Source organism: Salvelinus namaycush, chromosome 38, assembly GCF_016432855.1.
Source record: "Salvelinus namaycush isolate Seneca chromosome 38, SaNama_1.0, whole genome shotgun sequence".
NCBI lineage: Eukaryota > Metazoa > Chordata > Actinopteri > Salmoniformes > Salmonidae > Salvelinus > Salvelinus namaycush.
In genome coordinates this window covers 21,849,846-21,863,964 of record NC_052344.1, presented here as the reverse complement: position 1 = coordinate 21,863,964, position 14,119 = coordinate 21,849,846, and the positions used below count along the sequence as shown (strand labels likewise).

The following is a 14,119-nucleotide window of genomic DNA, read 5'->3' as shown; positions in this document are numbered from 1 at the left end:
GGTCATTGATGACTGCCTTCAGCTCATCTGCAATGTAGAGACATGTGTGTCTGTTGTGTCTGTGCTTTTGTAGAATACTGGTTGAGGGGTGGAGATGATGTAGTTAATTATTCCTTGCCCACGAACATTTGACCACCCATCAGAGATGATTGCAATACAGTCTGCTTTCTCTATGATTTGCTTGACCTTCACTTGAACTCTGTTGAACTCTGCATCCAGCAAATGAGTAGATAAAGCATGTCTGGTTGGAGGGGTGTATGCTGGGCGAAGAACATTCAGCAGTCTCTTCCAATACACATTGCCTGTGAGCATCAGAGGTGAACCAGTTCCATACACAGCTCGAGCAAGACATTCATCAGCATTTCTCTGACTACGTTCCTCCACTGATTCAAAAAAACATCTGATTCCAGGAGGACCATGAGCTGTTGCTATCGATAAGGTGTCTGATTTACTTCTATTCGAGGTGAAAATGATGAGGGACTTTTGTCAGAGGTGGCTTGTTGTAAGCACTGAGGGAACTTTATGCACTTGGCCAGATGATTCTGCATCTTTGTTGCATTCTTCACATATGATTTGGCACATTCTTTGCAAATGTGCACAGATTTTCTGTCTACATTAGCTACAGGGAAATGTCTCCACACGTCAGATAGTGCCCGTGGAATTTTCCTGTATAGATTAGAACAAATTGGGTAAAAAAACAACCAAATACAATTCCATGTACAGATAAATAGTTAAGCAGTTAGATTAAACAACTCCTTTGTCAGATAAATGTTTTAAAATGAAACATGTATGGGAACAGGTGTATTAACACTCCTCAGTTTGCAGGCTCAAGCAAGCTAAAACCCACATGGTAGCAAAAACTAACAAGCAGAAATTGTTAACAAGTTAGAAATCATTTAAACACACTTTGCTGTAGGCTACTATTTACTAGTTAACAAAAAATAATGTATGTCATTTAAAATATATTCACCCCACCCAGTATTGTAATCAAAACGTACCAGAAAGCATGTAGTCCTTGGCTCAGACAGTGTAGTAGTGTGGGCTCAATAGCATCTCATTAGTGTGCAAGATCTTGAGAATCAGCTGTACATGTGATGGAAGAATGCACTGTGGTTCCATTAAATTGGGGATAGTTTAACCAAAATATGCCACAAGACCTAGAATTGCCTTGTGTATCCCACAAAGCAGTCACTGTTAAACGAGTCACTCGGATGACAAATCACTTGGTGACTGTAGTTATGAACACAGAGATATGTAACAGTAAAATGAAAGCAGAGCTGCAGTGAGTGACTTAGTATTCTGGCAGCAGGTTTCCAACGCCACTGGAAAGATCAAAGACACACTGATAAGAAGGAGACGATATCAGGCTCACGGAGCGTGTGTGTGTGTGTGTGTGTGTGTGTGTGTGTGTGTGTGTGTGTGTGTGTGTGTGTGTGTGTGTGTGTGTGTGTGTGTGTGTGTGTGTGTGTGTGTGTGTGTGTGTGTGTGTGTGTGTGTGTGTGTGTGTGTGTGTGTGTGTGTGTGTGTGTGTGTGTGTGTGTGTGTGTGTCTTTGAACCAGTATCTGAAAGAGCACTAGCACTCATCCCCACCCTCTAACAATAGCACAACACCTAAGGAAGGTAGCTAGCTAGCTTAGGCTACAGGCAGCTACTCAGCGTACAGTACATGATCTGTAACACCCAAACCTGAGCACCACATGGACCTTAAAGATGACCCAGTCCTGGTGGACATAAACCTGGAGCCACCCAGATCACTGTGAGATGACGCAGTCCTGGTGGACATAAACCTGGAGCCACCCAGACCACTGTGAGATGACCCAGTCCCGGTGGACATAAACCTGGAGCCATCCAGACCACTGTGAGATGACCCAGTCCCGGTGGACATAAACCTGGAGCCACCCAGATCACTGTGAGATGACCCAGTCCTGGTGGACATAAACCTGGAGCCACCCAGACCACTGTGAGATGACCCAGTCCCGGTGGACATAAACCTGGAGCCACCCAGACCACTGTGAGATGACCCAATACTATTCTGCGTCAGATATGTCTCGGAGGCTCTGGCCAAACACGCACTAGAAGTGCACTAGAAAGGGAATAGGAGTAGGGTTGCAAAAATTTTCTGGAAATGAAGCCTGGGAAGTTAGGGAATTTTGCTTAAATGTATCAAACATTTTTGCTTATAACAGTGAACCTTTTTTGCTCTTGTCTATTCTACTATTGTCCCGTATTGTTTAGTTTGACTCTATGTGACCGGTCTGGTGGGTGAGCTTTGATGGTCTAACCCGTCCTGTTTTCTCCTCCATCTGTCATCTCACTGTCAGTCATATAATGGATATAGTGCTCTGAATTGATTGAACAATATCTCTTGGTTGAACCCATTAACCCATTGCCTTCTGAGTGCTTTCTCCCTATGCTGCCACCATAACCTTGACTGGGAGTGGGCGTACTGTACATAGCCATAGAAATGGACTTACTACAACGGACATTCCTATTCCAGTCAAATATCTGTGGTCTGGAGAGGCTTTGACCATTCTACTAATTATATTTCTAGGCTTTGACCATTCTACTAATTATATTTCTAGGCTTTGACCATTCTACTAATTATATTTCTATGGTCCATACAGCGCAACTCACTGCCAGCCCTGCCAGTAATTCTGACCACCACAAATCCTTGGAAATGGTGACTAGGCACTCTGATCCCAGCCTTCCAGCCATTTCCCCATCTGTATTAATATTTGATATGTGGAAATGGAAAAGGAATTTATCAATGCCCTCCAGGCCCAGCCCTGGCTCTGGCCAGTAATACCACACACCCCTCTGTTCTCATATCCTGGCACACACACACGAGCATGCACATTCCACACACACACACACACGAGCATGCACATTCCACACACACAGACACCTACACACACACACTAACTGAAAACAACTGGGCCCAGATTACTGCACTGATGCTTGGCTTGGAGATGTCCCTAAGGACTGATGCTTGGCTTGGAGACCCTAAGTCCCTAAGAACTGGGAATAACATTGGATCATTTTCCACAGAGAAAGGAGAGAGAGAAATACAAAGCATATTAATTCCATTTTGGATTTGGCTGATCTGCCTCTCCACACATCCACACACATACGTACATACACACACATCCACACACATACGTACACACTGGAGAGCTTTGGAAGGATTGTTTTCATTGGAGGTTGGTTCAGTATGTACGAGGAGGTGAGTTTAGCTGTTAGTCTGAGCCAGTGGTGAGGCAGGGATCAGGTCCTCTGTTGTATCTGGCTCCCTCTGGGCTGGAGAGGGCTTGTTTTCTGGATGGAGAGCTTGGCCAACTGCTTGTTTATCTCCATGCCCAGACCAGGAGGAGGGAGTAGGAGGATAGCCAGGGGTTGGGAACACAAACGTTTTATGTGGAGGAGGAGGAAGGAAAGAGGAGGAGGAGAAAGTACAGATAGCAAGATGTGAGGATGAGAGGGAGGAGAGGAGAGCCAGGGTTTTGTGATTGCAACACACAAACTTTGTATGTGGAAAATGAACCGGGTCCAGGGGATACGCGTCTGATTGTTTGACTGAGAGCATCTGGCTGAGTGCAGGGTCAGGTGTGTTGGGGTGATGTGGAGGGCATCTGAAGGTGTAACAGGCCTGAAGCCTGACCTGCCTGGCTGTTGGTGTGTATTACACAGATGAAAGAGCTTCCACGCTGAGCTCCACGTGCCACAGAGAACCACAGGATTTAGCCTGCTCCAGAACTGTTTGGGCTGCAGGGCCTATAGCCATTAGCCAATGATCACATGAGTTGGCAAGACAGCACAAAACAGATCTGGGACCAGGCTAGTAGGATTTATCTTGGAATCATGTACAGCACCACCTTTTGGCTCCATGTTTCCTTTCCTTGTTGAAGGAAGGAACCTGTCTGACTTGCTGCTCTGTGTGCTGTGGTCTGGTTCTCCACTGTGGTCTTATGTTGTTAAACTTAGCCCTTGTGGTCACTGGTCAAACCTGAAGTAGGACACCTTGTGACTTGGAGAGCAGGGAGGAACTGGTTCTCTCTCTCTCGTTGAATTTAACACGGGAGAGGCCAGTGACCCGGCCGATGACACACTCCTATAGCTAACCATTCTGCGTGTGTTAGTGATGTCATTAAAGAGTTCATGCATTCTGAGCTATTTTGCACATGCGCTTAATCTAGTCCACATTCAGGTCACATGTCATGGTTTGCAACGCACAAACAAACACCTTGTATTCTAAGCAGCAGTGCGCTAAATGTGTCTTTTGTGGTTAGCCACCGTGGTGGAAGTAGACGAGGCATACAGTACAGAGGTGGCGGAGACGAACATGACAAGCCTTGCAAACCCTCCTCTTCAGTTTGTGTAGGCATACAGTACAGAGGTGGCGGAGACCAACATGACAAGCCTTGCAAACCCCCCTCTTCAGTTTGTGTAGGCATACAGTACAGAGGTGGCGGAGACCAACATGACAAGCCTTGCAAACCCCCCTCTTCAGTTTGTGTAGGCATACAGTACAGAGGTGGCGGAGACCAACATGACAAGCCTGGCAAACCCCCCTCTTCAGTTTGTGTAGGCATACAGTACAGAGGTGGCGGAGACCAACATGACAAGCCTTGCAAACCTCCTCTTCAGTTTGTGTAGGCATACAGTACAGAGGTGGCGGAGACGAACATGACAAGCCTTGCAAACCTCCTCTTCAGTTTGTGTAGGCATACAGTACAGAGGTGGCGGAGACCAACATGACAAGCCTGGCAAACCCCCCTCTTCAGTTTGTGTAGGCATACAGTACAGAGGTGGCGGAGACCAACATGACAAGCCTGGCAAACCCCCCTCTTCAGTTTGTGTAGGCATACAGTACAGAGGTGGCGGAGACGAACATGACAAGCCTTGCAAACCCCCCTCTTCAGTTTGTGTAGGCATACAGTACAGAGGTGGCGGAGACGAACATGACAAGCCTGGCAAACCCCCCTCTTCAGTTTGTGTAGGCATACAGTACAGAGGTGGCGGAGACCAACATGACAAGCCTGGCAAACTCCCCTCTTCAGTTTGTGTAGGCATACAGTACAGAGGTGGCGGAGACGAACATGACAAGCCTTGCAAACCTCCTCTTCAGTTTGTGTAGGCATACAGTACAGAGGTGGCGGAGACCAACATGACAAGCCTGGCAAACCCTCCTCTTCAGTTTGTGTAGGCATACAGTACAGAGGTGGCGGAGACCAACATGACAAGCCTGGCAAACTCCCCTCTTCAGTTTGTGTAGGCATACAGTACAGAGGTGGCGGAGACGAACATGACAAGCCTTGCAAACCTCCTCTTCAGTTTGTGTAGGCATACAGTATAGAGGTGGCGGAGACGAACATGACAAGCCTGGCAAACCCTCCTCTTCAGTTTGTGTAGGCATACAGTACAGAGGTGGCGGAGACCAACATGACAAGCCTGGCAAACCCTCCTCTTCAGTTTTCTCACACTAACTGGATGGCACATTTCTTGCTGTTTTTGACATATTTTTGTTCCATGTTTTATTTGGAATTCGGCAAAATTGGCACAGAATACTTAATAATAATAAAAATCCCCCCAATTTCGTGGTATCCAATTGGTAGTAGTTAGTCTTGTCTCATCGCTGCAACTCCCGTACGGACTCGGGAGAGGCGAAGGTCGAGAGCCATGCGTCCTCCGAAACACAACCCAACCAAGCCGCACTGCTTCTTGACACAATGCACATCCAACCCGGAAGCCAGCCGCACCAATGTGTCGGAGGAAACACCGTACACCTTGCGACCTGGTTAGCGCGCACTGCGCCCAGCCCGCCACAGGAGTCACTAGTGCGCGATGAGACAAGGATAACCCTGCCGGCCAAACCCTTCCTAACCCGGATGACGCTGGGCCAATTGTGCGTCGCCCCATGGACCTCCCGGCTGCGACAGATCCTGGACTCGAGCCCAGAATCTCTGGTGGCACAGCCAGCACAGCGATGCAGTGCCTTAGACCACTGCGCCACCCGGGAGGCTGCACAGAAGACTTTTACAGGGACATGTCCATCTCCAGCACCACCCCAACATCAACATATGTGAAATGAGTGATGCACAGATATGATATTTTCGGCCGATACCGATTTCCAAAATGTTACTTGCTAAAAAAAAAAAAACGATACCGATATTTACAATTTTAGCTCCTTTTAGGCGTTCTAGTACAGTTAAATAGGTAACACACACACATGGACACAGCGGTCTAAGGCACTGCATCTCAGTGCAAGAGGCGTCACTACAGTCCCTGGTTCGAATCCAGGCTGTATCACATCTGGCCGTGATTGGGAGTCCCATAGGGCAGCGCACAGTTGGCCCAGCGTCGTCCGTGTTTGGCCGGTGTAGGCCGTCATTGTAAATAAGTATTTGTTCTAAACTGACTTCCCTACTTAAAGGTTACACACACTGACCAAAAAGTTATTTTGTTGGCATTTACGTATGTCCCCGTTACTAGTTAAACATAATCAAAACCTATTTCTTTCACTTACTTGCTGTGCTCTTTCGTTGTTCATTTGTTCAGTTGTTTCATTCTCAACCAGGATTTCTATGGATCGTCTTTTGGGTCTTTGGTGTCAGAAAATATACTATTTAACACTATTTGACGTGTCAAATAGACTTGTTGACCAATCAGGACCTGAATATTGACTGCACGTCACATAATAATTTAACGGGTTCATACATTTTTTTTACGTAGTTATTACACATTGATTACACTCACTCGTATTTCATGTCACAAAGATTCATTGATACATAAGCTATGATGCTGGTAAAGTTGTCTCGCGCACCTACAGTGCTGGTCATTAAAAAAAAAAAGGCTAGCTCATGAATGCAAACAATGTTCTTCACCAAAAACATAGCAAAACGACAATCTGTTTCAGTAGCTTTAGTTAGCTAGCTAACTATATAGCTAGGTGTCATCATCTAAAATAACCCTAATTTATAAGACAGTTCTTAATGGATTAATGGTGGTCGGACCCATCTATGTGAAGCTAGCCACAATAAGGATTAGCCAAAATAGTGGACTTTGCGGTTAGCCTTTAAAATAAAAGTACGGCATAATTATACTATTTGTATTCATTTGCATCACTGTCAATGACATACTTTTATTTTGAAGGAAACCGCAAATTCCACTATTGTGCCTAATCCTTATTGTGGCTAGCTTCACAACACAACCCGGTCAGGTTGATCCTCACTAGCCAGATGAAGCTAGCTGGCTGCTGAAAACGTTAGCTTTGGGCAATAGGGTTAAGTAGCTGGCTAGCAGTTCATGAAAATAAATAGAAGTTCAATTTCAATAGGCGAACAACAACAAGTGGTAACCTAGCTAATACTTAAAGGATTCCAAAATCATTGCTAAGAATAATGAAAATGACTGCAGTTTCTTTTGGTCATTGTTTTCAGGCTGGTTGTATTGGTGCCAGCTAGATACCAAGCTAAAGCTAGCTACCCCAGAAGTTGCGGTCGAACAAATTATGCTTTATTACCAACGTGGAATTGTAAACACATCATTCGTGGCCGGTGTTTGCTTGTTTGCAGACTTTTTTGTACAGCTTTGACAGTGCTACTGTATCTTTTTTGACACGCAAAGACCCAAACGGGTCGTTCCATAGTATGTATGTCGTGAAACTAATAGCAGTGACGCTATTACTGTGTAACTCCGGTAGGGCAACATCTGAAAATGGCACACTTGGTAGTGTGTACCGGTGCTCAACCTGTCGGCGAAAGCCAACATCACCCACGACAGAGAACGGTTGATTGTCAAGGGCAATGAATTGCTTTATCTTGGCTTTAATGGATTTCGCCTTTGAGTTGTCTCGCTGAAATTTTGTTACTCTTTCAAATGACTGCTGGACTTGTTGACTGCTTGATCCACACAGCAGACATTGTGGGCTAGGTTAGGAATGCTGTGTTGCATGTGTACCGCAAAATTTTACGTGGCATCATTACGTCATGTACCTACGTTAAATAGGTATGCACGTCAGCTTTGACATCGGTTTTGCACATCGTCGTTAAACTAGACATCGGCCCGATACCGATATGTTCACCGCTATATCGTGCATCCCTAGTGAAAATGGTATGTTTCTATGTTTTGTAGAAAAACAGACAGAGGAAGATAAGTGTTTCCAATTACATCATCGGGTGATTTTCTTTTTTTTAACCAATTATGAGGAGGCATTTGCATCTTCCGCCATCTTTTTTTACTACAAAACATAGAAACGTGCCATTTTCAGATTGATGTTGGGGTGGTGCTGATCAACAAGCTGATCAGTTTTGAAATGTCCCTTTAACAATATTGATAGTATGCAGGTGGAAAATGTATTTCCAACTCCGTCTTTCCAAAGCTAATGTGTATATGTCCCTGGGACCCCTGATCCTCGTTAGAGCTGCTTAATGTCTAATGGCCTCATCTGGGCTGAGTGTGTTCTCAGACCCACCTTCCCTGCTGTGTTTCCATACACAGAACCTGATCCCTCTGAAACCTGGTAAAGGCTTGGCTTAATGAGTTGCATCTGTGCTTTGGTGACATTGAGGGTCCTCCTGCTGGTGTTAGAGGGATTTAGGTGGCTTGAACTGACATGGGCTTTATGGCTGCACAGGTGAAAGACGCACACAGATACTGACACAAATACACTTTGTTTCTTCTTCTGTATGGTAGCCTGTGATGCTGGCAGATTCTCTAGAGACCCAGGCTAGTAATGCCTGCCTCTGCCAGCTAAAAGGACAAAAATCCCTGCTAATGCCAAAACTAAAATCCCCGGAAATACAATTGCTTTAGTGCTTTCACCAGGCATTGTTCTAATCCATCCTCATGTAATGCCCCAGGTGCAGATTTCAGAGCAACCCCATCCTAACCCCCATCAGCGGATTAAAAGGATAATATCCTCAACGGAAGTAGACTTTTGGTTTTTCTGGGCTGGAAAATAAGGTCATAATGAAACAAATAGATGTCTCTGACCTTTTTCGTGAAACTGAAGGCTGAACCCTGTCTGCTTTTGGTATAATCCATCTGACCAGGAAGGAATGAGGATGATTAATGACTAGGTTTGTGGACCGATAGGGCCTCCTCCCACCCTATCTCTCTCTCTCTCTCTCTCTGCCTGCCTGTGTATGTGGAAAAGAAAAGAGATGACGCAATGTTGTGCCAAGCCGATCTGGCCAGGGGGAGGTGACTGTGGGTGACTCACCTCCTATAGGCCAGGGTCACACAGGGTGACTCTTCACTGGTCTTCTAACACCCATCCCCCCCACCTCCCTAACCTAACCTTTTTCTTTCTCCCCTCTGTCTTGCTTTTATGTGAATCCAGTCTGTGATTTAACACAAAGCTCATTACAGACCATTTATAGGGAGACTTCTGGTTTTACTATGCCATGATGAACTCTGACCTTAAAAGGGATACTTTGGGGTCCCCCCCAGAGTCAGATGACCTCGTGGATACCATTTTTATGTGTCTGCGTGCGGTTTGAAGGAAATTGCTAACTGGCGTTAGCGCAATAGCTAACTCGCGGGCTAGCAGATACCCATAGACTTTCAGTCATTGTACTAACGCGTGTTAGCATTGGTTTGCGAAACTACTTCAAACTTCCTTCATACTGGACACAGACATAACATGTTATCAACTAGTTCATCTGATTCTGGGGAAGTTGTTAAAGGGACTCATTGCTGAAATCCCCATGTATCCGTTTAACAGTACCAACTCTCTCTGCCACAGAAATATTTCTAAACCACAAACATGGAATCTCCATAAAACAAGTCAAACCCCTCAAACTCACCCTTTTTAAATGTACAGCCATGTTTGTTAGTGTTTCCCTGACCGCAATGGCCGGTGCATATATGGTTTATGGTGTAGCACTGAACTGGTATTCCCATTAAGTTAGAGGGACCCAGCCTGTTAAAATAGGACAACTGAGCAGTAAGTTTGCTAGCTAGTCTGTTTGTTTTTGTCTTCTCAGTTCTTCCTGTGTGGTTCATGGCTTGACTAGTCAGGGTTACTGTGAAACACTGTCTTTGTGACAACTGCTGATGTAAAAAGGACTTTATGAACACTTGATTGATTGAACGATTGGTTTATTGATTGATTGGGTCCTGCCCTATACTTTAGGCTGGGTTATTGTAAAGCATTATGTGTCAAGACAACTGGAAATGGAATGTGAAATCTATTGTTTGCTAGATGTTTCTCCTGCTCTCTCCTACAGGATCGTAAGCTGTCTAAGACGGAGCGTCAGAGGTTCAAGGAGGAGGCTGAGATGTTGAAGGGTCTGCAGCACCATAACATTGTACGCTTCTACGACTCCTGGGAGTCTCCCTCCAAAGGAAAGAACTCCAAGTGCATCGTGCTGGTCACAGAGCTTATGACATCAGGCACCCTCAAAACGTGAGTAGTACTGACAAGCTTGTACGCTTTTATACACACACACACACACACACAGACACTAAACATTTTGGTGAACGTCCACCTCTCCATTCGTCAACCTCTGCCGTCTCATCCCCCCTACTGTTGTTCTCTGCCACCAACGGAGATATGAAAATGTCAAAGGAAATGTCTTAGTGTTATTTGTCCTTCTACTAAACCTTTTCCTTGTTCCCATGACCTTCATATTATGCGTAGGCACATCTGCTAGTCAAATAGGGCTTTCTGAGTGTTCCATAATAAGCACTTCACAGCTGTGTGTGAGCCCTGAGAGCAGAGTGGTACCTCTTAACAGGATGCTGTTGTTTTGTCTCACCATGCCCAGGACGCATGTCCATCTCCCTACCTCCCTGCTGCTAGATAGTCTACACTCGGTCTGGCACACTAGAGCCACACACAGACACACATGACAAAACCCCTGACAATGTAGAGAGAACAGAAGCGGACAGGACAGGGGGGCAGCAGGCCAGTCGGGGTTGGGTCTGGCCCAGTGTTCTTTGCGGTAACAATAAAACCTGAATGTAGAGCAGACAGCTACAGTAGAATTGGGCAACGGACTGCGTGCCGCCCACCACCCCACCTGCCATGGGACTGATGCATTGTGGGAGAGCTGGGAGAGCTGCCCACCTGCCAGCTGCTGCTGCTGCAGATTCCTCACATTCTTGATAGAGAAGGGGAGGGAGGGAGCGAGACTGAGGTAGAGTGAGAGAGACAGAAAGACAAAGTGAGGGGGAGGGGAAAGAGCGAGACAGACAGTTAGGATGGAGAGAGACAGAGAGAGAGAACGAGAGAGAGTGACAGACAGACAGGCATTCAGACAAAGACAAAAAGAGAGGTTGTCAGTGTGGCTGCCTGTCCAATCTGCTGTGGTGTGGTACCTGTACTGACCACGTGGTGCTAGTCTGTCTGGGCCCACAACAGGACAGACAGTGCAGCTCAGGACTCTGGACCAGACCAGCAGCTCCCTCCTGTGGAAGAGTCAGTGTGCTGTGTCCCAAACTACTGTACCTTCACTATGGGGATGGTAACACTGTCATGGCCTAGATGATCCACTTCCTGTAACACTGTCATGGCCTAGATTATCCACTTCCTGTAACACTGTCACGGCCTAGATTATCCACTTCCTGTAAGACTGTCTCTGTTATGGAAGTAAGACTTGTATATGGCTATGAATTAAATGTGTGGAAAAACAGAAACTATCTTTAAAGCTGATGGAAGAAAAAGATGAACTGATGGAAGGAAAAGTCCCATTTGAGGATTGTGTGGATGTTCTTCTCCATGTGGTACAGTATATCGCTCCTGGACTTGGTTTCGTTGGCGGCATCTTTCATACAACCCTCTCTCCTAGCAGCCGTACAGGCCTGGGCCAAGACCAGGGAGACACAAACAACTAAGTTCCCTGTCTGGGCATGCCTGGCTGGTAGTCACACTAGGTCATACTACAGTATCAGGAGCTGTGCCATACTCTCAGGAGGGCCAGAGCCAGAGAGCCTGGCACATGGCTGGGTGGGGTGGCAGGGCGGCAGGCTGGTCTGGTGGTCAGGTCCACGTGGTTATCATCAACACCCACACAGCCATGGGGGGGGGGGTTCAACATGGGAGCCTGAGCCCAGTGCAGAAAGACACGACACTGAGGTCAGGCCCTGTAACACTCAGGGTACTGATCCAGATACCCACATGTAGTCTAAGCACAGGTGCACTTATACACACCAGGGATTGGTCTGCCATGTAAATCCTTGGGCGGGCCGCATAAGTGTTTGTTCGGGCCTGCTAAGTCCAAACAGGGTTTTTAGAAATACATTTCTGGATGGACGTTTTCAGTGTAAACTTAAACAACTAAAACCAGATATAGTATAAAGTATGTAGAAAATATTATGTATGTGTAATCTATATCAACTCAGCAACAAATAAAAAAAGTCAATTTTTCAGTACCCTGTCTTTCAAAGATAATTTGTTAAAATCCAAATAACTTCATAGATCTTCATTGTAAAGGGTTTAAAAACTGTTTCCCATGCTTGTTCAATGAACCATAAACAATTAATGAACATGCACCTGTGGAATGGTCGCTAAGTGATAATCGTTAATCACCTATGTGATTGTAAACAACACCAGATAGAAATGTGTTACACCTCATCTCACCACTGCTTGTTTTGGTATTGTAAAAGCTCATTTGTTCTCAACGCTTTACCTCACATTTATAATGACAACTTGTACTGGCTAAATGAATATTTAAAATGTGTTGTAGGTACAGTATCTGAAGAGGTTCAAGGTGCTGAAGATAATGGTTCATCAGATATATCAAAACAACACTGGTTAGAAACGTTCCACAGTCTCATCACGGTTTGTTCTGATTGTGTTCTAGGTATCTGAAGAGGTTCAAGGTGATGAAGATCAAGGTTCTGCGTAGCTGGTGTCGTCAGATCCTAAAGGGGCTCCACTTCCTCCACACCCGGGCCCCTCCCATCATTCACAGGGACCTGAAGTGTGACAACATCTTCATCACCGGCCCCACTGGCTCCGTCAAGATAGGAGACCTGGGATTGGCTACGCTCAAACGGGCCTCCTTCGCCAAGAGTGTCATAGGTACGACCCCATAGGCTGATTTACTGACTTTTTGACCCTTGACCTTTCACCTTCCACCCCAACACCTGTGTCAAAGCCAGATCCATTCCCTCGTCCCTTCCGACCTCCCCACAGATGGTTGAATTTAAAATATATTAGGATTTAAATCGACACCTTCTGGAATGGAATGTGAGGGTTTTGGGTGGACGGGATAAGACGGGGTTGGAAGGACTGGATAAAAGTAAAATATATTTAAAATTCATTCCTGACTTCTTTTTTAAAAGTGTTTAAAGATTCCAAGCCCCGTTTGTCGTGAGCCGACCACAGGTTTTCAGCGCCTGGCTCTCCCTGACCGCAGTACTCCGTGGGCCTCCAGTTTCCTCCAGGGCTGGTTGGGTTTGACTGGTCTCGGGGTGAAACTGGGGAACCACCCCGGCTCTGCTGTGCCAGCCAGTTCCCTGTTTTAACAAGGGGAAAACACCTTTTGGTCTCTGTTCCCCCATCTGAAAACGATCAGTTACGCCAGAAAAAGCTAATTGAAATTCATATTAAGCAGGTGAAAGCACTCTAACTTTCCATAAACTGTGGTGTGTTGGAGCTTGTAAATTGCCCTAATGACAGCAGGTCTTTAGCCACATCGTGAAATCCCACAAATGTTGACCATAAATGTGGAGTTTTCCCCTCTTGTGGGTAAAAACCATATTTTCTCTTTGGGTTTGGGTGGAGACCTGTGGTTTGTTTACTTTAAGCCTGATTTAAAGTCTAAGATGCACATGCTGACAATGATAATGAATGTGCCTGAAATGGCCCCCTATTCACTAAGTAGCGCACTATATAGGGAATAGGGGACCATTTCAGATGCAGCCAATGTGATATCTCTCTCTCTGAAAGCGTTTTCCTCGTGGGTTTTGTGTTCTCCCCCGCAGCGTTTTAAGATCACCTGATACGGCCATCTCTATCTGCTCAGCTTTTTCCCCTTAATCAACCTGTTTTCTTTTTTGTCTGTCTATGCTCTTCAGTATTTAAAACATGTAGGCTCTCCCTCATTCTGCAGTACTGGATAATAGTATCATATGTACTGCAGTCACAGTAAGTGGTTCTGGTAAGTGAAA

General features: G+C 45.7%; 1 protein-coding gene across 1 annotated transcript in view; it reads left to right on the top strand.

The window, feature by feature from the left end:
- Positions 1-14,119, top strand: part of wnk1b (WNK lysine deficient protein kinase 1b) — a 187,913-nt gene that overhangs the window by 87,898 nt on the left and 85,896 nt on the right. Inside the window, 2 exon segments of the mRNA XM_038978040.1 lie at positions 10,231-10,409; positions 12,808-13,028. Coding sequence (XP_038833968.1) covers positions 10,231-10,409; positions 12,808-13,028 — 400 coding nt within the window.